Raw genomic sequence first — 21,807 nt, forward strand, 5'->3', positions numbered from 1 at the left:
ACAATAAATTATTTAGCGATTTTCTGGGCTATCAATGTTGTCACAAAAAATATCTAAAATATAATAATTAAAAATAATTTTTTCTTTGGTTCAAAATGTATTACTTTCAAAAAAAAACTACTAAGAGCTCTCTAAAATTTTAACGGGGTTTAATCTCGCAAAAGCCCCTTCCTAGTAACGCTACTGCCTTTCATAATAAGGAAAAATTTTGCTGAATTAATTTTAACATTTAAGAAAATCTTTTATATTTAAATAAAATAAAAGTTTTATTATAACAAATATATAAAAATACGAGGAGAAATTGGGAAGTAAGCGTGGATGTAATTTATAAATTTAAAATAAAATTTTGTATATAATATGTGAATTATAAATCTAATAATTATCTAATTAACAAAATATACATAAAATATAGCTAATAAAAAGAAGCTGAAATAATAAATAATTTTGATAAACTTATCTATATTTTTTTAAAAAAACTAAAATTTGCCAAAAAATAAATAAAACGTTTAGGCTATAAAAATTATGCGTTGCTTTATAAAAAAAAATTATGTTATATATTCGATAAAGAAATAAATAAGTTATTAATCAGGTAAATGACGAACGTCCTCTCGGCGTTAGCTGCCTTAGCTAGGTAGGAGAGAATTGTGTGCTAGAGTTTTAATATAAAAAATATATTCTCTTATCAATGGAGTGAGGGATAACACCGAGAGAACGTAAAATACGCTATTAACCATTAATTGTAATATTATGATGTAAATAAGGTCGACTTTATATAAATATATTTTTTTATAAATTCCATATATAAATAATAAATATAAAATAAATTTATAAATAATATCTATTCTTTATCCTTTTTTAAATATAAATAAAATTTTAAGTGCATTGCATTGATCAACCTGTCAAACAATTTTGAATTTATAAAAATTATAAAATATGGTTTAAATTTTAATCAGACTAGAATATAAGGTTTCGGTTTTTTTTTTGCATGAAGAAATAATTAATTTATATAAGGGAAGAATTTTGATAATTGATATGACTAGTACAGGTCTTTACACCAGCGCTAGCATCACGAAAATCACGTTTCATCTCGTTGGGGATATTATGTTTGCTATTTGGGTTCTCGCCGTAACTGGGTTTATTTAAACTCCTATCGAGTCTATCGCGATCCAGGATATTATTCGCTCCTGTCGTCGTTATATTGACTGGTCTGGTGGAGGTATAATGAACCGGTATGACAACTGAGCCTTGTTTCGTGTACTTCAATCGGTTGATATCACTATTATCCACCACTGACCTCCCACCGACTATAGTCCTGTTCGGGTTGTAAATGAGGGGAGGAGTAAAGCTGCGCCCAGATATCAAGAGGGGGCGCCTTTTGGTATCCAAGTAACTCTTATTTACCATGTTGGATTCTGGTAGAGAGGGTTGATCGATGATAGTTTTATCTAACAGATTTATGTTAGAGGCGTTGTTGGTATTTTCGGAGAAGCTGTGGTTAGAATTAGACCTCCTAGGGTGATGATAAATAAACGGAGGGGATCTTTCGAAATCGCCAATATCACGTATTTTTATACTAACCCGTCCACCCTCGGCCCCATTTTCTAGCTGTGATGGTGAGGTTTCCGAAAAATTGTTCAGATAAGCGTGATTTTTATCAACCTCGCCATGTTTATCGGTATCTCGCTGAAGGGTAGTTTTAAGGTAATCATAAGGTTTCATCGTAAACTTGTTACTCCTAGCTTTTGCGTCGATATTATTAGGGTTGACTACATTAGACAAAGGGGGCTTGAATTTGACTATCAAAACGGTTACGTTATCCGTACTACCCAACTTAAGCGCTTTAAGGGCCAGAGCTCTAGCCCCAAAGTCTGGTTCTTCGCAAGGTGGAATAGCGCCTATACTATGATTCAATACAGATTTATGAATGGAAGAAGATTCATTAGGATTCTGACGGCTAGAATGAGGCGAAGAAGAAATTAAGAAATGAGTGACTTCGACGTTACCCATACTGTTCCATAAGCCGTCGGAGGCTAGAACCAAAAAATCTGGCTGAAGTCTAACTTCATCTGAGTTGTATTTGGTGTAAGACGATGACGAGTCGTGATCCTTCAATTTTAATGTGTCTGAAGAGCCTGTTTTAATGCAGAAAAGAAAATAAGGTTAGTACATGGCATTAATTTAAAGCTTTTTTAGTGGTGACCTATTATCCGTTCTCATAATAAGTTGGCAAGAAGACACTGTGTTTTTTTAGAATCACTTTTTGTTTGAAAAAAAAACAAAGCGAAATATCATCATTAAAAGAATGTAAATTAATTAATATTATATGTAAGTTTTTTTTAAAAAAAATTTATGAATTTTCCTCTAAAAAGTATATATGTCCTTATTGCTAGAAGCTTAATATAAATGCAGAATGGGGAGAATAAATTATTGACTAAAAAAATATTTTTATTTGCATATATAAATAACGATAAATTCAAAAATTATATTTTTACTATATACCTTAAATTCAACTTACCATTTTAATAAGATTTAATTCAGGGATTTTCCCTTTTTAAAAACCATAATAATATTAAAATAAGAATGGAAAAGGATATAAGATCAAATTAAATTACCATTCATGTCTTATATTCTCAAAATCAATAAACAGTATGCAATGAAATATAATTTTCTCATTTTACTTTTAATTGCAATCCACCGTTTTTAATCTAATCACGAAATCATAAGTTATAGTCGATTGAATCTCACTTAATTAAAGTAAATAATAGTTTATTAATAAATTAAATTAAACAAGGAAAATGATGTATTATTTGTAATAAAGTGAATTCACTATGTTCCAATTAATATCTTTGCATCATGAGTTATTAAATTACCCGGCCTTAATATTTCCATATAATTTATGCTATAATACAGGAAATTTCATTATTTATTGTAAGGAACGCAGATTGTGTTATGCTTCGTCAATAGAATTTTATTTTTCTCAAAAATACACCAAGAAAAAAAAACGATTCTTTTTTTACATTTTGGCAAATATATCTTTTATGTAATATCAATAATCGAAATTCTAAACATATTGAAAATGCGTATATTCGCCTTATTTTCTCAAATCTTTATAAACAATATAAAATAGACATGATTATCTTAGACAATATTTCGCACTTTTTTACGCTCATTAAAAAATGTGTCTTCTGCAAAAGACGTAACCTAAAACACAAACATCTCCGTAGAAACCAATTAAAATCATAATTTAATAAAATTAAAATACACTGGCCTAAAATAATTGAGCTTGAGATAATGCAACCATAACAGTTTGAATCATATTAATTTGATCATGACCCAGAAATCTTATCTTCGTCGAACACTTTAAACGGAAGAATAGGATTTCAATCGTATTCGAATAATAAATGTATTTATGGAACATGAATTGGGAAATCCAAAAAACACATCTCCTGCACTTAAGCCTGCCGAAAATCCACGTGCATATGACGATCACTAAGAGGAAATTTACGGAGATATAAGTTAGAGTAAAGCTCAAAAAAGAAGGACTATTTGGTATCGAAAACAAAAGTGACCTCATTCGGCATTCTAAAGACGTCGATTTTCAACAAAGTAAAGTTAATTGATTTATAGTACTGCGGGGTCAATCCAAGTAATATCAATAAAAATCCGGCCCGTGTCCCGAAAAAATATTATATATTTTCCTATTTTATAGCTTTTTGCTTGATTGAAATATCCCAATTATAAAAATTGTATTCAAAAAGTAATAAAAGTTTTAATAAAAAAAACCAGGAGGTGAGAAATTATTACTATTAATTTTCTTATCATTTTTTGTAATAAATAAATAGAGAATAAAAAATATATTTAGAGTGTTTGTAAAAAAAAATTTGTTAAAAATCGATTACGTTTCTAGGGATTCGAATAAATAAAGATAGTTTTCGTCCAATGAAAAAAAATAGTGCTATTAGAGAAACACCTAACCCGAAAAAATAAATAACTTCGATCCTTTTTTGGTATCGCCAAATAATAGCCGTTTCGAAATTTTTTGCAAGTATTTAACAAATAACTATTTATTTTTTATTTCATTTCCATATCATATTTTATAGCTTTTCATATAATCTACTTTTTCACGTGTGAAAATATTTTTAAAGAATTTAATTTTCGAATCGAATATTCGACTAATCAAATCGAATGGTTTTATTATTCGTGATCTTCGTATTTTTTCGAACATAATTCAAGGTTCCTAAAGGGAACGAAGAATGTTAAAATAAAAATGTGTATCTGTAAAATCCCATTTCAAAATTTAACGAATATAATTTTAAATAAAAAATATGTTTAAAATGAAAACTGTATCATATCAGGTTTGAAATGATTAAGTTTTACGAGTTAAAATTTATAGATGGTAAAATACGAGTTTCACTGTATATTACAATAATTTAGTGACGGCGTTGCGTTCAAGCAATAAATTCACACATTTCAATACTCATCTATATTCATAATGATTAAAGCTACTGCCATTTTTTAAAGAAAATGAAAGTTTAAGCATATTATTGGTTTCATAATCTCTTTATTTTTTTTAATCTACTTAAAATTTAATTTATATTAATAAACTATACGAATGAGTAAATTTATTCATTTTTTTAGAGAATAATCGGCTTAAACCATCCTAACGATCAATTTTTGGCCAAAATAAATTGCACAATTAAAAATATTCGGCAATGAGGTAGGGTTCAAATTGACCAAAAATTTATAACGTTAAAAGGAAGATTTCTGGGACCCAGACTGTGATAAGAATAGGATAATAGTATATGCAATAAACGGGAACGTTATAAGCGGTTAAGCTGTACATTTTAAAGTTATCTGCTAGTTAGAAAAATTACTCAAATTTTTTTTGAGATATTTGATCAAATTTTATTAAAAATATTCGGCAATGAGGTAGGGTTCAAATTGACCAAAAATTTATAACGTTAAAAGGAAGATTTCTGGGACCCAGACTGTGATAAGAATAGGATAATAGTATATGCAATAAACGGGAACGTTATAAGCGGTTAAGCTGTACATTTTAAAGTTATCTGCTAGTTAGAAAAATTACTCAAATTTTTTTTGAGATATTTGATCAAATTTTAACTAAAAATGCCAAAATCTTTTGTAATTTTAATGTACAAAAAATATCTTAAGAAGAAATCAAAAATATTTACTTACTTTTTTTTTTAAAAGATAAGAGTTTTTATAATATATTAATTGGAAAAAATTTGGAAGATAATTTTTTTAACAATTACCACATTTAAAATACTTCGATTTATTTATTATAATAATTATATGAATATAGTTTGGTATAAAAAAATTCAAAAAAATGTTGGTTTTATGGATATTAATCAAAAATCAGATATGATGCGTTAAAAAAGTATTATTAAAATCAAAATGAACAACATGTTAGAAAAAATCAAAATAGTACTCTAATAGTTTGGTTACGTCTTATAAATCTAACGACTGATTTAATTATTTTAGGCTGAGTACCTTTCATTCTCTTAAAACATTTTTGGAAAATTCCTCAAATGAAGACCCATTCATAAAATCGCATTTATTTCTAGGTCCATTTTAAGATTCATATAAAAAAAGCTCAGGCATTTTTTATTGTATTAATCGGGGCTAGACGCAGGCCATTTCAGTAAAGTAACCCGTTGATGAAAAAAATTTGGTCGATTTTAATGTATGACATGGATTGTCTTGTTGAAGAATAAAATCCCTTTGCGGGAACCAAATATTCGTAAAATTAATAAGCTTCGATAAAACTTCTTGAAATTTGGATTAATTTAAAATTCTAGACTTTACATTAAAGAATGACAGAATTAGACAATATTTTTTAAGAAATTAAATGTTATCTATAAAATGAAACTTTCTATTGCAAGTATTAGTAAAGTATTTTTATCAGCAATTAATTCAAATCAAATATAATATCAATTTATTTTTCATCATTGAATTTTTTAAATATCTTTTCGTTGGGTTGCTACTTTTTCCACCTATTATTTCTAAGAACTTTCCTTTCTCTCCTTTTTTTTTACCGCGCACTATTTTAACAAAATGTAACTTTAAAATTTTTTAAAGACAAAACAATAGAAGGCGACAATGTTAAATACGAAAGCAGAAGTTACAAACCTTTAACTTATCTGAAAAAATTATAAATTTAGGTAATAATTATATACTAATATTTAATTATCTTTTGAAATAATTTATTAATTTTATCTTTAATAAAGGGTATGTAAGCCTCTATGATTTATAAATTAAGGGTATCAGATTATCCTTTCTACATGAGATTTTATGTTAAAGTTTTAATAGTTATGAAAATAAAATTGGATCTAATTATATTCATAATAGAATATATTTTAAAAGAATCTAGATCATTTTGTATACTCTTAAAATGTCACTTTTGAATAACTGATAATTTATCTTGTAGTGTCAATCTATGATAGATTTGATATATTAAATTAATTATATTATCATTAATATAGATAAAAGGTCCAATAACTGAAATATTAAGTGGTAATAAAAAACAAGTTTTTAAATTATAATGTATTCGAAAATAAAAGTTATTATCATGTAATTTATTTAGATTAGTAATTTCCCTGAGTTTATTATCATATCGTTTTTTTTAAATAAAAAATGTAGATATATATATTATGTGATTTCTTAGCTCGATTATTATAAGGTTCCAACTACCATTTCGATCAATTTCACACTGGGCCGTAAAACGATATTTTAAATATCGGGGCTTGGTGGGAAATTGGGATCGATTCTTATAGTTAGGTAATCAGATAATTCGGCTCCATCTGCAGATCTATAGGTTCTAGCAAAATAAAATCCCTCAGGCATAGAGGTGAGTTTAGTATGTTTATGCTTTCTCCAAAGTTAAGAAAAAACCGAGACTGAGGTGTGCTGTTTTAAGATAACTCAAAAAATGAAGGGGTTACCCATTTAAATCTCTGTTGGCCTCACACGCGTTATTTCAATGTTGGAGAACAACCCCTGATAAGAGAATGTAAGCCCCACCTTAATTTCAAAATAAAAAGATAGTTTGGAACATTATGCGATGAGAAATCATTAACTATAAATTTCAATGGTAATTAATTATCAATTTTTAACCAAATGATTTGAGCATGGGATAAATGTGAATATCCGGTTTAGCCGTGATAACATTGTTATATCGTTTGAGAGACAGGTCACCGAAACCCCTGGACACCGACAATATTCCATTCAGCCTCCAAATGCCAGCTTGACTAAGAGTAACGAATCCTCCCGCCCTTCTAATCCTCTCTCTTTCGCAAGTCTGGTAAAATTAATATAAATAATATAATATAATTTTGACAATTTTAAAATTTAACTATCTCGAGCCCGATTCACAATTAAAAAAATTTTTAATGTCGGTTTGTTCAAAATAATATATTTGATTTTTTTAGCCAGCCAAAAAATCATGTCAAAACTAATTAAAGACAAAATCGAATCGCACTCATTTCAGCTAGTCCAAAGTAAATAGAACTTCAAAATTTTAAAATTCATAAAGATTTTACACATTCAAATGATAATTCGAATATATAAAATGAATGCAAAACATTTTATTTAGTTTTATAGTCGGGAATAAAGAAAATAAAAACAACAAAATCAATAAAAATAGTCATTCTTTAAGCGCATCGCCCTTTCCTGTTGTTAAAAATAATAGAACTATGCTTGATTCTTCTCATGCCTATTAAACTGGGTAAAATATATATGGAGGTTAATTAAAAACGATAATAATCATTCATCAATTTTTGGGCAGACTGCAATTATCTGTGCGCACACGAAGGCTAACTTTATGCTTATGAGCGTTAAAAAGATAGTGAAAAGAACCAATACCCGCTTAAAACGAAAATTTTATTTGGTATTGATTTGCAACATTTAAATTTTATTTTTACTGAATTGAAACTTAATAGTTTTACAACTATGTTCAATCACTGTGCAAAATGTGTGAACAAAAATTATTAAAAAAGTAAAGCATTTCGAGTTTGAATGGTTTCTAACATCCAGAGGTAATTTGACCAATTTGCATGATACCATTTGAAATGCATTATTTGCGTTTTAAACGCTCAACTTGTGAGGACTATAAGGCTCCTTCCAAACAAAGTAGGATAATAATTTTAAAAAAAAAACTTGTAGTCGGGCAACAAGATTTAACGCGTCAAATGTATTATCCTTCCTTTGTTTGGAAATACATAAATAAATAGCTAAAAAATATGCCGTGGAAACCGCTTTGCTAAAAGACTTGTTACTTGCTTAAATGTAGGCCTATTCAAATACGAATCGAATAGTTTACCATCCGATTTATTTAATTGGTATAATTACGAATAAAATATTATTCGATCCGTTCAAAAGAATTAAATATGAATAATTCATTATTCGTTTTTGAATAGGTCTATTTAGAAGGCCTAACAAATATTTCCTAAATATCAAGGTTTTTTTAAAAAAATAAGTAAAATGGTTGATGGAATTTGGAAATTTGGTTCGATATAATGAAATTTCATTCTACCCGGGGTTTTACTTTAACGAGGTTTTATTTAGTGTTATAAATTTTCACATTTACATTCATCAGATAATTTGATTTGATTCCAAAATCCTTCATTGCCAAAAAAATGTTTTCTAGCCATAAAACAAAGTATATTTTTTTTGCAAATCAATTTATTTTATATTTTAGTAGTTTAATAAATTAAATATTACAAAAAAATTTTTAATTCAAAATGTTGTATAATTTTTTTTTAAAGACAGATAATTTAGAGTGATGCATTAGAGGATAAACATCTGTAATTTGAAAAGTTTTTTGAAATTTAAGGCAATCAAAAATAGCTTTTTTTATAACGGATCATTTTCATTTCTCGGAATCAATAATTTTGATTTTGTCTTATAGATTGCGATAGTATGGAATAAGCATGTGATAAAGGCTTGATGACTTTTATCATCGTTGGGAGGATGAAAGAAAGATATACCCAAACTAAAAATGTCGGGTACGTTATTTATAATAGGGATGGATGGACATAAGATTTAAAATTCTTTCATTATATATAAGAGGAATGGAAGATTCCCAATTTTATTGTCCCAAAAAAGTTTTAGTTTCTGTTCCAACAGTTCCAAACTGTTAATAAATACTAAAAATTTTAAAAGTGATTTTAGCTTTGGGTTCTTAGAAAATTTTAAAAGAGGACTTCTAGTTCAGGTTTTTCAAAATTATTCCTGTATGGAGGATTCAGGTTCCGAGCTCTGCATAGAATAGACATCTATAAAATGTATCGATATATTGTAAAATAATCAAACATGTCAGAAATGCACAAGCCGTTTTAAAGAATTTGTCTAACCCGACCAGAAAATTAAAATATTGAACCGGCCAGACCTGACCCTAAATAAAAACGGATTGGTCCGGTCCGACTCGAATGTTTAAAAAAATTTTTTAACCAGAGTAAAACGGATAGTTGAGAAGTTGTAGTATACCGATTATTAGAATTTTTGAAAATAAAATTCGTTCGACGAATCGAATAATGAATTATATTCTTACCAAATAATGAAATTCTATATATTTTTTATATAGGCTTTAGAGATAATCATTTAAAATATGTAATTTATATAATTCTAATTATACATATTAATAACTATAGGTATGATATGGATGAAACGGGATACATTTATTTTTATTAATAAAATATATAACATAAATAATGAATGAAATGAAATATTTATGGTTAACTTTTTTTTTAAAAATAATTAGATTTAACCTTGATCAAATAATATTTAGCAATCGATGATAATATGGGTGGCGCCACAAGGCTAAACCCGTTTATTAAGCTGCACTTCGGGACTTGACTCACTAAAAAAAATAGCGTTATTAATATATATTTACATATTTTATATATAAGCTTAATCAACCCCTATATCTGTGGATTTGACCAGGCAGGTCAGCTGGTTCTAAGAAAAACGTCATAATAATTAATCGTATCATAAAGACTACTGAAAGAAAAAAATAATTTCAATTTTTATTTAGCTTTGCAGCACCTGCCAAAAAACCCCACTAAGGCATTGCTACTTTCTGCAAATTTGAGCTATATATTTTTTATAAAATGAACTCAGAAAGCCGTGCCCTGGTATTTGTATAGTGGGCATCACTTTCTCTAAACAACCCAAAAATAGGCTATTTAGATTTACGTAAAAGGTAAAGCGTCTTGCGGATAAAAATGTAGAAATTATATTTATTTAAATATATATATAAATTTTAAAAAATAAAACGAACCAGGACAATGTGTAAATTTTTGGTTAAAAGTAGGTTTTAACCGGTAAATTGGCCTTAAAAAATACAATTAATAATCATATTATCATATTTAAACATTATCCGTTCATTTATGTGTTTGGTTCGATATGAATTTTTTTAAAATAATATAATAAATCGATATACAATTCATATGAAGTGTATATATACAGAGAATTATGGCGAAATTTTAAATATATAATTATCGGCAATCAATGTTTTATTAGATTATCATCGTATTATGATGGAGAAATTTTTTTTCTCTTTACTATTAAAATGTTTGGTAATATATTTTTTTAATATATAACGTCAATCTTTGACGAGGACATTAGAAAATTCTTGATAGCGTTAATAATTTTTAAAAGTTTAACATCGAGGAGACGGATTCCAAAAAAAAATGTTTCCCATTTTTTAAGGATAACCCAATGCATGATTAGTGTTGTTTAAACGGATAGATTTAGCCGATTTTTTAAAATGGCTAATCAAAATTTTAGTCCAAAATAATATTCCGCAAGCCTGAAGATTTTTGCTCATAGATGGCAGAAAGGTTTGGACATGTATTAGCGAAAATGTCCGAGCCGTGTCATCACTGATAACGATGATATATTGATCTGTAGTATTAATTTTACAAATATCGTTTTCCTTTTGAAAAAAAACAAGAATATCAATAATATAAGGGAGTCCATTTCATTCCTCGAGCTATTTCCATCCTTTTTGATGATGAATAGCTAGCTCATTTAATCATTTTATCTTGGCATTTAAATTTAATTTATTTACGAATGATTTGTTTTAGGCATTCTATTCTAAATATTATCATGACAATTTTTTTTTTATTCACTGACAAATTAAAAATAATTCCCTTTTATTTAATGGATGGGGAAACACCATAATACTATATATATATATAATTAATATTTTAATTTATTTGATACATAATTTTTGAAACATCAAATTTTCATGAAAGAGGTCTTGATTTGATCCTGCCAAATGGTATCTAATTTTCAATATGCGACTAAATTTTATATATTCGTTTTTTTATTTATAAATTTTTATGATATAAATACTATAGAAATCTTATCAATTTTCAATAGAAAATTTACTGACTAAAATCCATATTCAGGAAGAATTTTATAATGATCAGTTTTCTTGAAAGTAACCTACCCCAACCTAAACTATCTGAATCATAAGTGGTGACCTTACGAGAGTAATCAATATAAAAATACTATGTCAGAATAAATATATCGCATATTTGTGCCCTGAATGAGGATCTGATGTCAACTGGTTCAAAATAATAATAGAACAACACTTAGAAGTAGAGTAATGATTTCTCTCAATTATTTTTTTAAAGATTGTATCAAAAGTCAAAACCATTTTAAAAAAAAATTGAAAAGTTTTATAACTTTCGCAAATTTTAAATTTTAATGAAAATCGTAAGTTAAAATTTTTTTGAAATTTATAAAAAAAATTTCTAGAATTATGTTTTGGACAGGTTTTTACTTTTATATCCAAAATAGCTTATATTTATTTATTTTCATTAAAAGTTTCGAAAGTTTGCGATTTTATTTATTTGAAATTTTGGGCACAGCTTTAAAAAGAGGATAAATCGTATTTATATCACGCATTTTGAAGTGTCGCTAAATAAAAATCAGCGTGTGACATTTTATGTGAAAACTACAATGGCGTGCCACCAACTAATTTGTATTGATGCATATTTAAATGAATGAATGGTCAGTCAAGGTATTAATTATGTCATTCATTTAAAATAATCATGGTAGCCGCTTAAGAAATTTTTAATTATTTATTTTTTTTATATCATAAATAATTTATGTGCACAGCGACAAAATCTCGCCTTTTCGTTTTTGGCTCAAAAAGTAAAATTTAAAAAAAGGAAGCTAAAAAAGTTTCTTTTTTTCCCTCCCTTTTATAAAAAATTACTTATACTAAAGATAATTCTTAGAAAATTATTTTTTAAAAAAAAAATCTTTAATTGCATAAATTATATTATATAATTTCTTTTCAAAAGAGAAACATAAAAACCAGGTTATCCTTTAAAAATAAAACTTTTTCATACTTTTTAAAAATTAAATTATATAAAATGAAATGTTTTTATTTATTTAATCTTAAATTAATTTAATTTTGTAAAAGATATAAATTTGTTTTGTTAGAGGTTCAAGAAAATGAAAAAAAGAAAGAAAGATCTAAACTTTAAATTTTTGGTGTTTACACATTTATAATTGGTTACGAGAATTAGATAAGAAAGAAAGGCGTAAATTAATACATATTATTTAATTTTTTTTTCTTCTGATAATGATCAAAAAATTAAGAAAAAATTAGAGAATTTCAGTATTGTTAAAAGGCTAACCTAATATTTTGCCAAAAAAAATATAAAATGCAAGCCTAGAGATTTCGTTAATAGATGTCCAAGCCTTTCTATCATCTATTAACAAAATTTCAACGCTTGGGTAATATAATTTTAGCTAAAATATGGATTAAGCCGTTTACAAAAATGGAGCTGTTTGTTTAACACGAGTATTTATCTAGAATGCTATTAATTAGAGCTCTTAATGACCTATTTCTAATCCGAGTATTTTTTTTAATGTACTGTTGAAAAAGTTATGATATTTCACGAACGAAAGAAAAATTTAAAAAAATTGCCCGTTATTCTTGTTATGTGTTTTTTTTAAAAGAAATAAAATAATTTAAAACCAAAGTTTAAAAAAAATCTCCAAATGAGCAAAATTTTGAGCAAGAATCTTTGAAGATTTTTTCTTCTTAAAACTGATACTGTATCGAGGTGAAAATCCAGTCCTAATTAAAATTTTAAAATTAAGATCCGATCTGTGAGATTACCTGTCCGAATTCTACCGGCGCGAATTTTCGAATCGGTCCGTTCAGTATAGGGGTACTCTACCAATTAAGTAAGAGATAACTAAAATCGGATTAAACCGGTAATGATATTCGGGCTGGATTTTAAAAATAAAGCGGACGGACAGAATTGGACAAAGAAATCTTTTTGTAAATTTTGCCAGATGGCCAAACCTGTACGCAGGATTCTACTACCATTTATTACTGTTGCGATAAAATGGGGGAAAAATGGTTTATTAATTATTGTTTTATCGAACAAGTTATCTTGCCAATTTTTTAAATTTATTTTTTGGCCAAGGGGTACATCCTAGCAAACTATTAAAATTGCGCGATTTCATTTGGCACCAATCATTTATTTTTTCGAACAAAAATGGGTTCATTGCGAAATAAATTGAGCGCGATTCTTTTTGCTTTGCCATTTTTTCGTATAATTTACAAGTGAATTTTTTTTCATATTTTAAATAAAATGGCATGGCGCAATTTTAATCGCTAACTAGGAAGGTAGGAACTAAATTTAATTTACGTTTTGGGGTTTGTGATCGACCGTCAATTGAAGAGTCCTGCCTTTGGAATCGTACATAATGGCTCGACAGTCCCCCGTATTGGCCAGAACGAGATCGCCCGCAAACAAAATGCCCAATAAACACGTGGTGCCTATTTATTTTTATTTAAAAAAAGGATAATAAAATATGTAATTTTGGAATGATGACAATTGTGCTTTTTGCTATGTCCTATGCTATTATTTTTTTTAACTTTTACTTTTTGTTAGCTTTAAATCCATTTTTGATGCAGTTGTTCTTAGTTGATTGTTGGACAATCCATCACAAAATAGATTAGAGCGAAAAGTAAGAGAAAACTTTGGACGTTAGGGTATTAAGCAGAGTTGCTAAAAGACACTTTTTAAATGCCTCTGGATATTGATACCGATTAAAATGTATCGAGATAGAGCATTTTTCTATCTAGATATTTAACAAGTTTGGTATTGAGTGCTAATTTAAAATATTTCTATGATTCATCAAATTTTATGTGAATTTGTAAACAAAATAAATAGTTGAGTCATGTTAGGGTATTAAGCAGAGTTGTTAAAAGACACTATTAAATAAATCTGGATATTGATTCATACAGCTTAAAATATATCGAAGTACCGTTATAGATATAGCATTTTGCTAAATATTTAATAACTCTGGTACTTTGTAAAATTCAAAATATTTCGATGATATTTATCAACACGTGAAAATGTAAACAAAATAAAAAGTTAAAGGAAGAACAAAAATGACACATCAGAATAGGATTAGAGAATATTTATTCCAAAAGTATTAACCCTTAGAAGTCTGTCCGAAACCGGGTTTAAAAATCGAACCAGACCGGATTATTATATTGGGAGGGGGGGGGGTAGAAACAAAGGACTAAGCAATCAGTAATTTTGATATTGTGTAATTCATTTCTTTTTTGATGACGTTAAAAGAGTTTGGGACCGGGAGTGAAGGCCTTGGCGCATCAATGAGCAGGAACCTACTTTTCAAAATTTGACTAGAACCGGAACCACTTTTTTAAAAATCCAGTACCAGAACAGGAACCTTTCTTAAGCCAGCTCTGCCCATAACCTTTGTATTACCAGCGGCATCAATATTACATAACCATTCAAAGACTAACCCTCAATATTTTGTTAAAATCTGGGGAAGGGGGGGGGGGGGTATTTCTATGAAGTAACTAAATAAAATTTTGTCTCTGGAAGAGAACATTACTCATCCAATAGTCTAAACTTGAATTAAGATAAATTAATATTCAATTTTATTTTTTTTTAAAATGTAAATAAAAATCAATGTAATTTTTATTTGTTATGATTTCGTAGTTTCAACCGGCTGATTTTGAGTTTTTTAAATAGGGATTTTGGCAAGCGCTCAACTTAAAACAGTCAAGATATGAGATGACCATCCTACGAAAGTTTCGTTGTAGTAAAGGATGGAGAGTAAAAATATACAACTCCTATTCATACCAGAAATCTGAACAGCCGAAGACGGAAAAAAGCGGGCAACTTTAGTCAACTTGCGTAAAATACTTTTCGAATCAGGCAATGTGCGCAAAATATTTTTTATTTATTAAAAAAATAATTAAACTTTGAATTAATGCCAATTTATAATTTTTCTATCAAAAAAAATAAAGGGCTGGGAAACCGCCGATATTTTTCGGGCCAGGCTAAAAAAAAATTGTAGATCGGTTTAAGCCGATCTCCTGAGAAATAAATCGCACTTATGTTGTATTTTAGTGACATGACGCATGGCAATCAAAAATAGTGCTAAAATCAAGTGTAGTAAATATATGCATTTAGAATAGACTTAGGGGTAGTAAGTAGGTGAGATAAATTATGAAAGTTTAAGAGTACAGTCACGACCTAATAAAAATTCAAAAATATTCTTCAACTCGATCAAATAAAAAAAGCGGTTGAAGAATTAAAATTATTGAATATTACTAATTGTTTATTGTTTAAGGTTAGGAAAAGGTGGACAAAAGGTGTGACTAGAATAGGGGAAAACGTGTTCAGCTAGGTCTAAATGTAATTTAAGCAAAATTGAATGTTAAATAATTCTATCAATAAATCATTGAAATGGATATAAAATATTGGGAAAAAATAAATAAAATGGCCAAGAAAAATAATTAATTTTTAATTTAAAAAGTTAATCAAAATTTATTGATTTTAAGAAAATTTTTTATATAATAAATATTTTTTAAACCTGACAGTTAAACAGGCAAAAGACACTAAAAAATTTAAGTTATTCTTAGTGTTATTTAATTAAATTAAGCTATTAATTAACATATTCTCGTGGAAAATGTTATATCTTTTATAAATATCGGATGGGTATCGGATCGGTGAAAAATATGTGGATCGGACCAGCCCTAAATAAAAGTTAAAGCTACATTTTTGAGAAAAAAAATTTACGAGTTACATTTAAAACATGTGCCACACAATTAGTTAGTTATATATATCAATATTTAATATAATAAAACTAGAGTTAAAGTTATAGCCATTCTAAAAATAATATATAACTAACATTAACAATACTACCATTAACACAGGCATACTAATTTTCAGCAATAAATAATGCATTTTTTAATGAATTTATCCAAAAAAAGATATATGGCACTTTTCACACTAGTAATAAATTGTGAAAGATAATCATAAGAAAGATTTCCACCTCGAAAAGAATAAACTATGCGCCCATTTCTTATCAGTTAGCATCAATCATGACATAATAAATTACCTGCATTTATTCATTTAAATACATATCAATACAAATCAGCAACTAATTAATAATAATAAAAAAATTATTGGGAGACCAAAATGGTGTGCCATCAGCTGATTTGTATTTTAACAACACCTCAAAATCTAAACGACATTTCAATATGCATTTTAACGAACGAATTATCAGTCTTAGGTAGGATAATGATAATGCATGCCAAGCGCGCACTGTTTTTTCATGATTTTCATAAATTACCAGGCACATCAGAAACTTCAAGTTTATGCTTTATATAAATAATAAAAAAGATGGATTAGTATTAGCCTAGTCGGTGCTTGCGTTGATCACAAATAAACCTGGGCTCGAATCCATTAAGGGTCATTTTTTTTGTCTGAATCCAACTTAGTGGTTCTATACTTAGGGGATGTTATATAATAAATAGGACTCGACCACGTTATTCCGATTAGAAAATTAATTAGTCTTATTATATTTTGGCAATTTGATCGTTGTTTAGCAAATGGTTCGGTGTGCATTAACACTTGCCGTCCTACCCCGCATTCAGAGTTAGCACGAATTCGCGGGGAAGGATATATAAATGTACTAAAATAGAGCATATTTTGAATAATTAGCTGTTCGCGCTAACTATGAATAAGGGGTTAGGTAGTATAGGTAAGTAGATATACGAATGCAATCATCATCAATAAATTTGAACAATTAAAATTCCGCCATTATATGAATTTAAAATTTAAAAAAAAAATTTACTCGACATTTGTCGTTTGTTTTAATAAAAAAATTTTTTATTTTAAAGCGACCTTAACAATAAATAACAAAAAAAAATAACGAACAATATAAAAAAAAATAGGATAAAAAAATGAATAATTTGATTTTATAAAAATGTTATTTGTTTTATATTTTAAATATCGGTTTCTATAAAATCTTATTATTTTATTATTGGTTATTATAATTGACATTGGCCGTTAAAAATAAAATCAGCAGATTTATCTGAATTTCTATTGGAAAAATTGAATGAAATACCTTTCGTCTAATAATAGAAGTATTTGGTTAAAAAAAGAAGCGTATATCAACCAAACGTCCGTTAAATAAATAAACGTCGGCTCGGGCCTATAAAAAAATCTTTTTAAAATGGCGGGTCTTAAACTTTATAAAAAAAATTGGCAGGTTGGAGTTCAGGCTTTGAAAAAATTTGTTATCGTTTCTTTTTCATAAGATAGAATGATAATTTGAATTTCTTTGGAATTACTAAGAAAATGCTTGTAATTTTTATTTGATTCAAATTCTTTCTTTCTTTAAAAATTTGGGCCCGGGCCTAGAATAAAAAAAACAAAGCGGGGATAGGGCCTAAAAAATTTCGAACCGGACTAGTCTTAAACTAAAAAAAAATTGGGGTAATCCCATTAAAGTTAATGAAAATTTCAGACCGAATAAAAAAAAAATTGAATTCGCAAGGATTTAGACTAATCCTGTTCAACCATTTTTTGGTAATTTCTAATTCACGTAAAAGTCAGTGCCCAATCAAATAATTTCGGGAAACTTGAAACGCTGCATATTTTTAGTTCAGTTCCGATATTGTTGCCAATAATAAATTATATTAATTAGTTATTACTTAGCGTTTTTTTAAAATATATAAAAAAATTAATTACAGTTACAACATCTATTTTATGCCCAAAAGAAGTTGTTTTTTAAACATATGTTTTTCTTACAAGTCAGACATTTATTGATTTTTAAAATATTAATATTTTTGGGCTGATAAGGTATATTATTATTGGAAATTTAACAGACGTCGTTGTAATGCAAGCATTTTATTTACCCTCGAGGGCCTTACCTGAGATTACACGCAGCATAAACTTTTTGAAATTAAAAAAAAATTTGGTTGTTTTTATTGTAGATCAAAATTTTAAAATAATTCGGAATGTATAAAAATCAAATAGGATTCGGTTTAATCTACATGTGACGAATAAAATCCGAGTTGAATTATTTATGTTTTCTTCAAAATTTCAAAGAAATATTTAAGCAGGCAGCTATAGATTTTTGTACAATATTACTTTCCCTGTCATCTATATGTATATAAGAAATATTCCCAATTTTTTTTGCATTTCGCGTTGTCGAACTCATATAATTACGAAGACACGCGATGGTAATAATATTTTTGTTGATCCGTATTTTGGTCAGTCAAAAACCAATTAGTTGTGCCAAAACCTTGATCAAAATGGCTAAATCAAGATTATAACCGAAAACAATATTACCTTAAGTCAATAAAATTTGGTCAAAAGAGGGTCAAACCATTTTGCCATCTATGCGAAAGCAGGACACCCTTTTCATTTGTTTTTTTAAACATTTTGTTATAAGGTGTGATGTAATATCTCTAAAATATGGCTAACCCTGCATTCACAGTTAGCGCGAATTAGCGACGAATACAAAATGATATGATATGAATATAATAATTTTTGTATACATCGCCGACTATGAATGCAGGGTAAAGGTGTAGTTTCTTTTTTTTCAATGTAAAAATAACATTCTATTCATATAACTATTTTGACTAAAAATCGAAAAAGCTATGACAAAGCCCAAAATTTTTTTTAAAACTTTTCCTTCTTTTTTTTAATCACTTAAGTTTAAAAAAAATATATACAGATTGGAAAATAATGATTTTGTGAATATTACATTTTTTTTATCACAATAAAATCGATATGTAATCGTTTTTTATTTAATATTAATATCAGATAGAAATAAATAATTTATTTAGCAATACATTTTGTCAAGTCAATCCATAATTAGTCCTACAAAATTTACCAAAAAAATTTTGATCACAATAAATCATCAAAGTATTTAGTTATAAAAGCATAAAATGTATTTTTTCCCCTGTTAATATGTGTCAATTTTTAACCTTTATTTAAAATAATTCCTTGAGCCCCCTTTTAAAAATTAAAAAACCTCATTTTATGGGAAATGTATTCCAGCAAGTGCAAAATAGAGGACAGCACCCCCAAACTTTCCTGTAGAACTGATCTATTGGGTTCTTAGCCTTGCCCGTAATTATTTTTAGAAGACTAGCTTGTAAAATATACATTATACAAGCTACCCCACACAGCTCCCAATATTTTTTTATTAAGGCGACATAAATTTTCAATGATCAGCTTTAAAAAAAATTCTGTCAAACCTATAAGCATATGTTTAACAATATGTACAATTCAGATATGCATAATTGGTTAAAAACTTTATCTAAGTTTAATTAGGCTTAGCCTTTTCACCCTGGTTACTCAGCAATTATGCAATATTAGACCCAGTAAAAAATAATTTTCTGGTCTGGCTCGTGAGTAGGGCTTTTGGGCTAGAGGCACTAACCTCTAGTGTGGAATATCTACCCTGTGAATTTCAGACAATTCACAGTGATTTTTTGAGTTTATAATTTAAAATCTATGGAAAGGCTAATAATTTAAAGAGTATACATTTCAAACACGCCAAAATACATTTCTGATAAAATACGATATTTGAAATTTATTTTAAAAAACCTGCTAAAAAAATTATTTAAAATTGAAAAAAAAAACAAGATATATGTGGTGAAAGGATCACTCTATTAGATAACACCATATGCATGTCTAATACACATTTGGGTCCAAAAAATTACGTTAATCATCAGGTTTTTAGAAAGAAATTGAAAGATACATTAGGTTCATATATGTATAATAAAATGATTTATATATAGAATGGAAAATAAAGACAGAGGTGTCCGTGAAAAAGAATTTGGAGCCAAAGTGCATCTAATAATATTATAGTGCATACAATTTATGATAATCAGGCCACACATGTACCTATTAAGTAGGTGGATCTATAGATTTTATAACTCTTGGGAATCAACCTTACTTGTTAAGTGCATTTGTGGTGTTAATTTATTTCTCCTTTCTCAAAAATTGAAGGAAGAGTTAAAAATACCAAGCTATAATGTTGAGATTAATGTACTACAGGGTTAGTCATTTAAAAACCAGGATTTAGTAAATTTACTATTTTCTTATGTTTTATAACGAGTAGAATAAACATTAAATTATCAGTTATTGCCTAATATTTAAATTTAATGTATAAAATTAAAATAGAAAATAAAATAAATATGTTGAGCCTTCTTCCTCATATGTTTCCTTAATAAAATTGAGCTATGTGGGCTAGGCCTGGATTTGGAAATTTTTTTGTCACCTGGTTGAGGGAAGGTTCTGGCCAAAAATTTAGATATTTAGTTTCTAGTTGATATAATATAAATTAATATTAATAAAGAGGTGGTCAATCTTGAATTTTAATGTATATATGTTTTTTAATATTAACAATTGTTTCATTTATGATAATTATAGTTCATCTATATAAAATTAAATATTAAGATTCAAGATTTAGTTTTACCAGAATTGTTATTCATGTAATCAGCTTTCTGTAATAATGCTTTATCTAATGTTAGAATTTCTTGACTTAATATTCTATTGTACATAACAGAACGTTCTGTAGAATTAAGGAATATCTGTTGAGATTTTTGGTTATTATTATTATCTTTATTTGATGTGGTAATATCATGTTTAGGGTGCATCTTTTTTATGTAATGATTCATTGCATTGAGTATATTTGGAATTAATTTTGATTCAACATATTCTACAGCAAACTTTACAACAAAATATAATAATTAGCTAAAGCCAAAAACATTATATTCTTCTTTAAATACAAAAATAAAATTATGCTATATTTTAAAAAAAACTAATGTTTTGTTGCTATATCTGTAAAAATACTTACACTTCCTCCATGACCATCAAATACACCAAATATAAGAATAGGGAATGGTGATTTTTGTTGGACTACCCTGAATTTATCTTCCATTGTTGCTCTTTTTCCTTGAATTGAAAAAACGGATACCATATCATATTGATATGAAAAAACTTTTTGATGAAGATAGGATGGTAAATTAGGCAATACTTTAATATCTTTATTTTCAGTTCGTGATTTGGGTGTTAAGGAATTATTCTTATCGTGAATAACTCCTTTAATAGGAATTCTTTTATTTAGTAAATCTTCTTTTAAATCAGGTGATGGACTAATAGTCATTCTTGGAAAATAAGAGAGACATGTTTTCCCCATATCCATAAGTACAATTTTAAAATGGACGCGATCGATATTTATTCAAATTACTCTTGTGAGAATGTCAAGATTACATTTTTCTAAAATGTTTATCGTGTTCCACCAAAATGTAAATGACAGATAGATGTGTTAAAAAAAACGTTCGGCAATTAATTTCTCTATTTTGATTACCATCAATTAATGATCTGAATCGGGCCTAATTTTTCAAGCCCGGCCCGGCCCGAATTTTTTTTAGAAAAGTTTTGCCGGCCCGGCGCGAACCAAAAT

The 21,807-nt window shown here is 27.6% G+C and overlaps 1 protein-coding gene across 1 annotated transcript; it reads right to left on the reverse strand.

Moving 5' to 3' along the window:
- Positions 1 to 296: 296 nt before the first annotated feature.
- LOC135929334 (uncharacterized) lies at positions 297 to 21,650 on the reverse strand. The gene is made up of 5 exons (XM_065465869.1): positions 21,199 to 21,650; positions 20,818 to 21,070; positions 13,701 to 13,831; positions 7,135 to 7,318; positions 297 to 2,132 (listed from the first exon to the last, which is right to left on the reverse strand). Exons 1-5 carry the CDS (start codon positions 21,544 to 21,546, stop codon positions 1,003 to 1,005), a joined length of 2,046 nt encoding a protein of 681 aa, XP_065321941.1. The 5' UTR covers positions 21,547 to 21,650; the 3' UTR covers positions 297 to 1,002.
- Positions 21,651 to 21,807: the final 157 nt, after the last annotated feature.

The sequence above is a fragment of the Gordionus sp. m RMFG-2023 genome, chromosome 5, assembly GCF_954871325.1.
Source record: "Gordionus sp. m RMFG-2023 chromosome 5, tfGorSpeb1-WG-v2, whole genome shotgun sequence".
Lineage (NCBI taxonomy): Eukaryota > Metazoa > Nematomorpha > Gordioida > Chordodea > Parachordodidae > Gordionus > Gordionus sp. m RMFG-2023.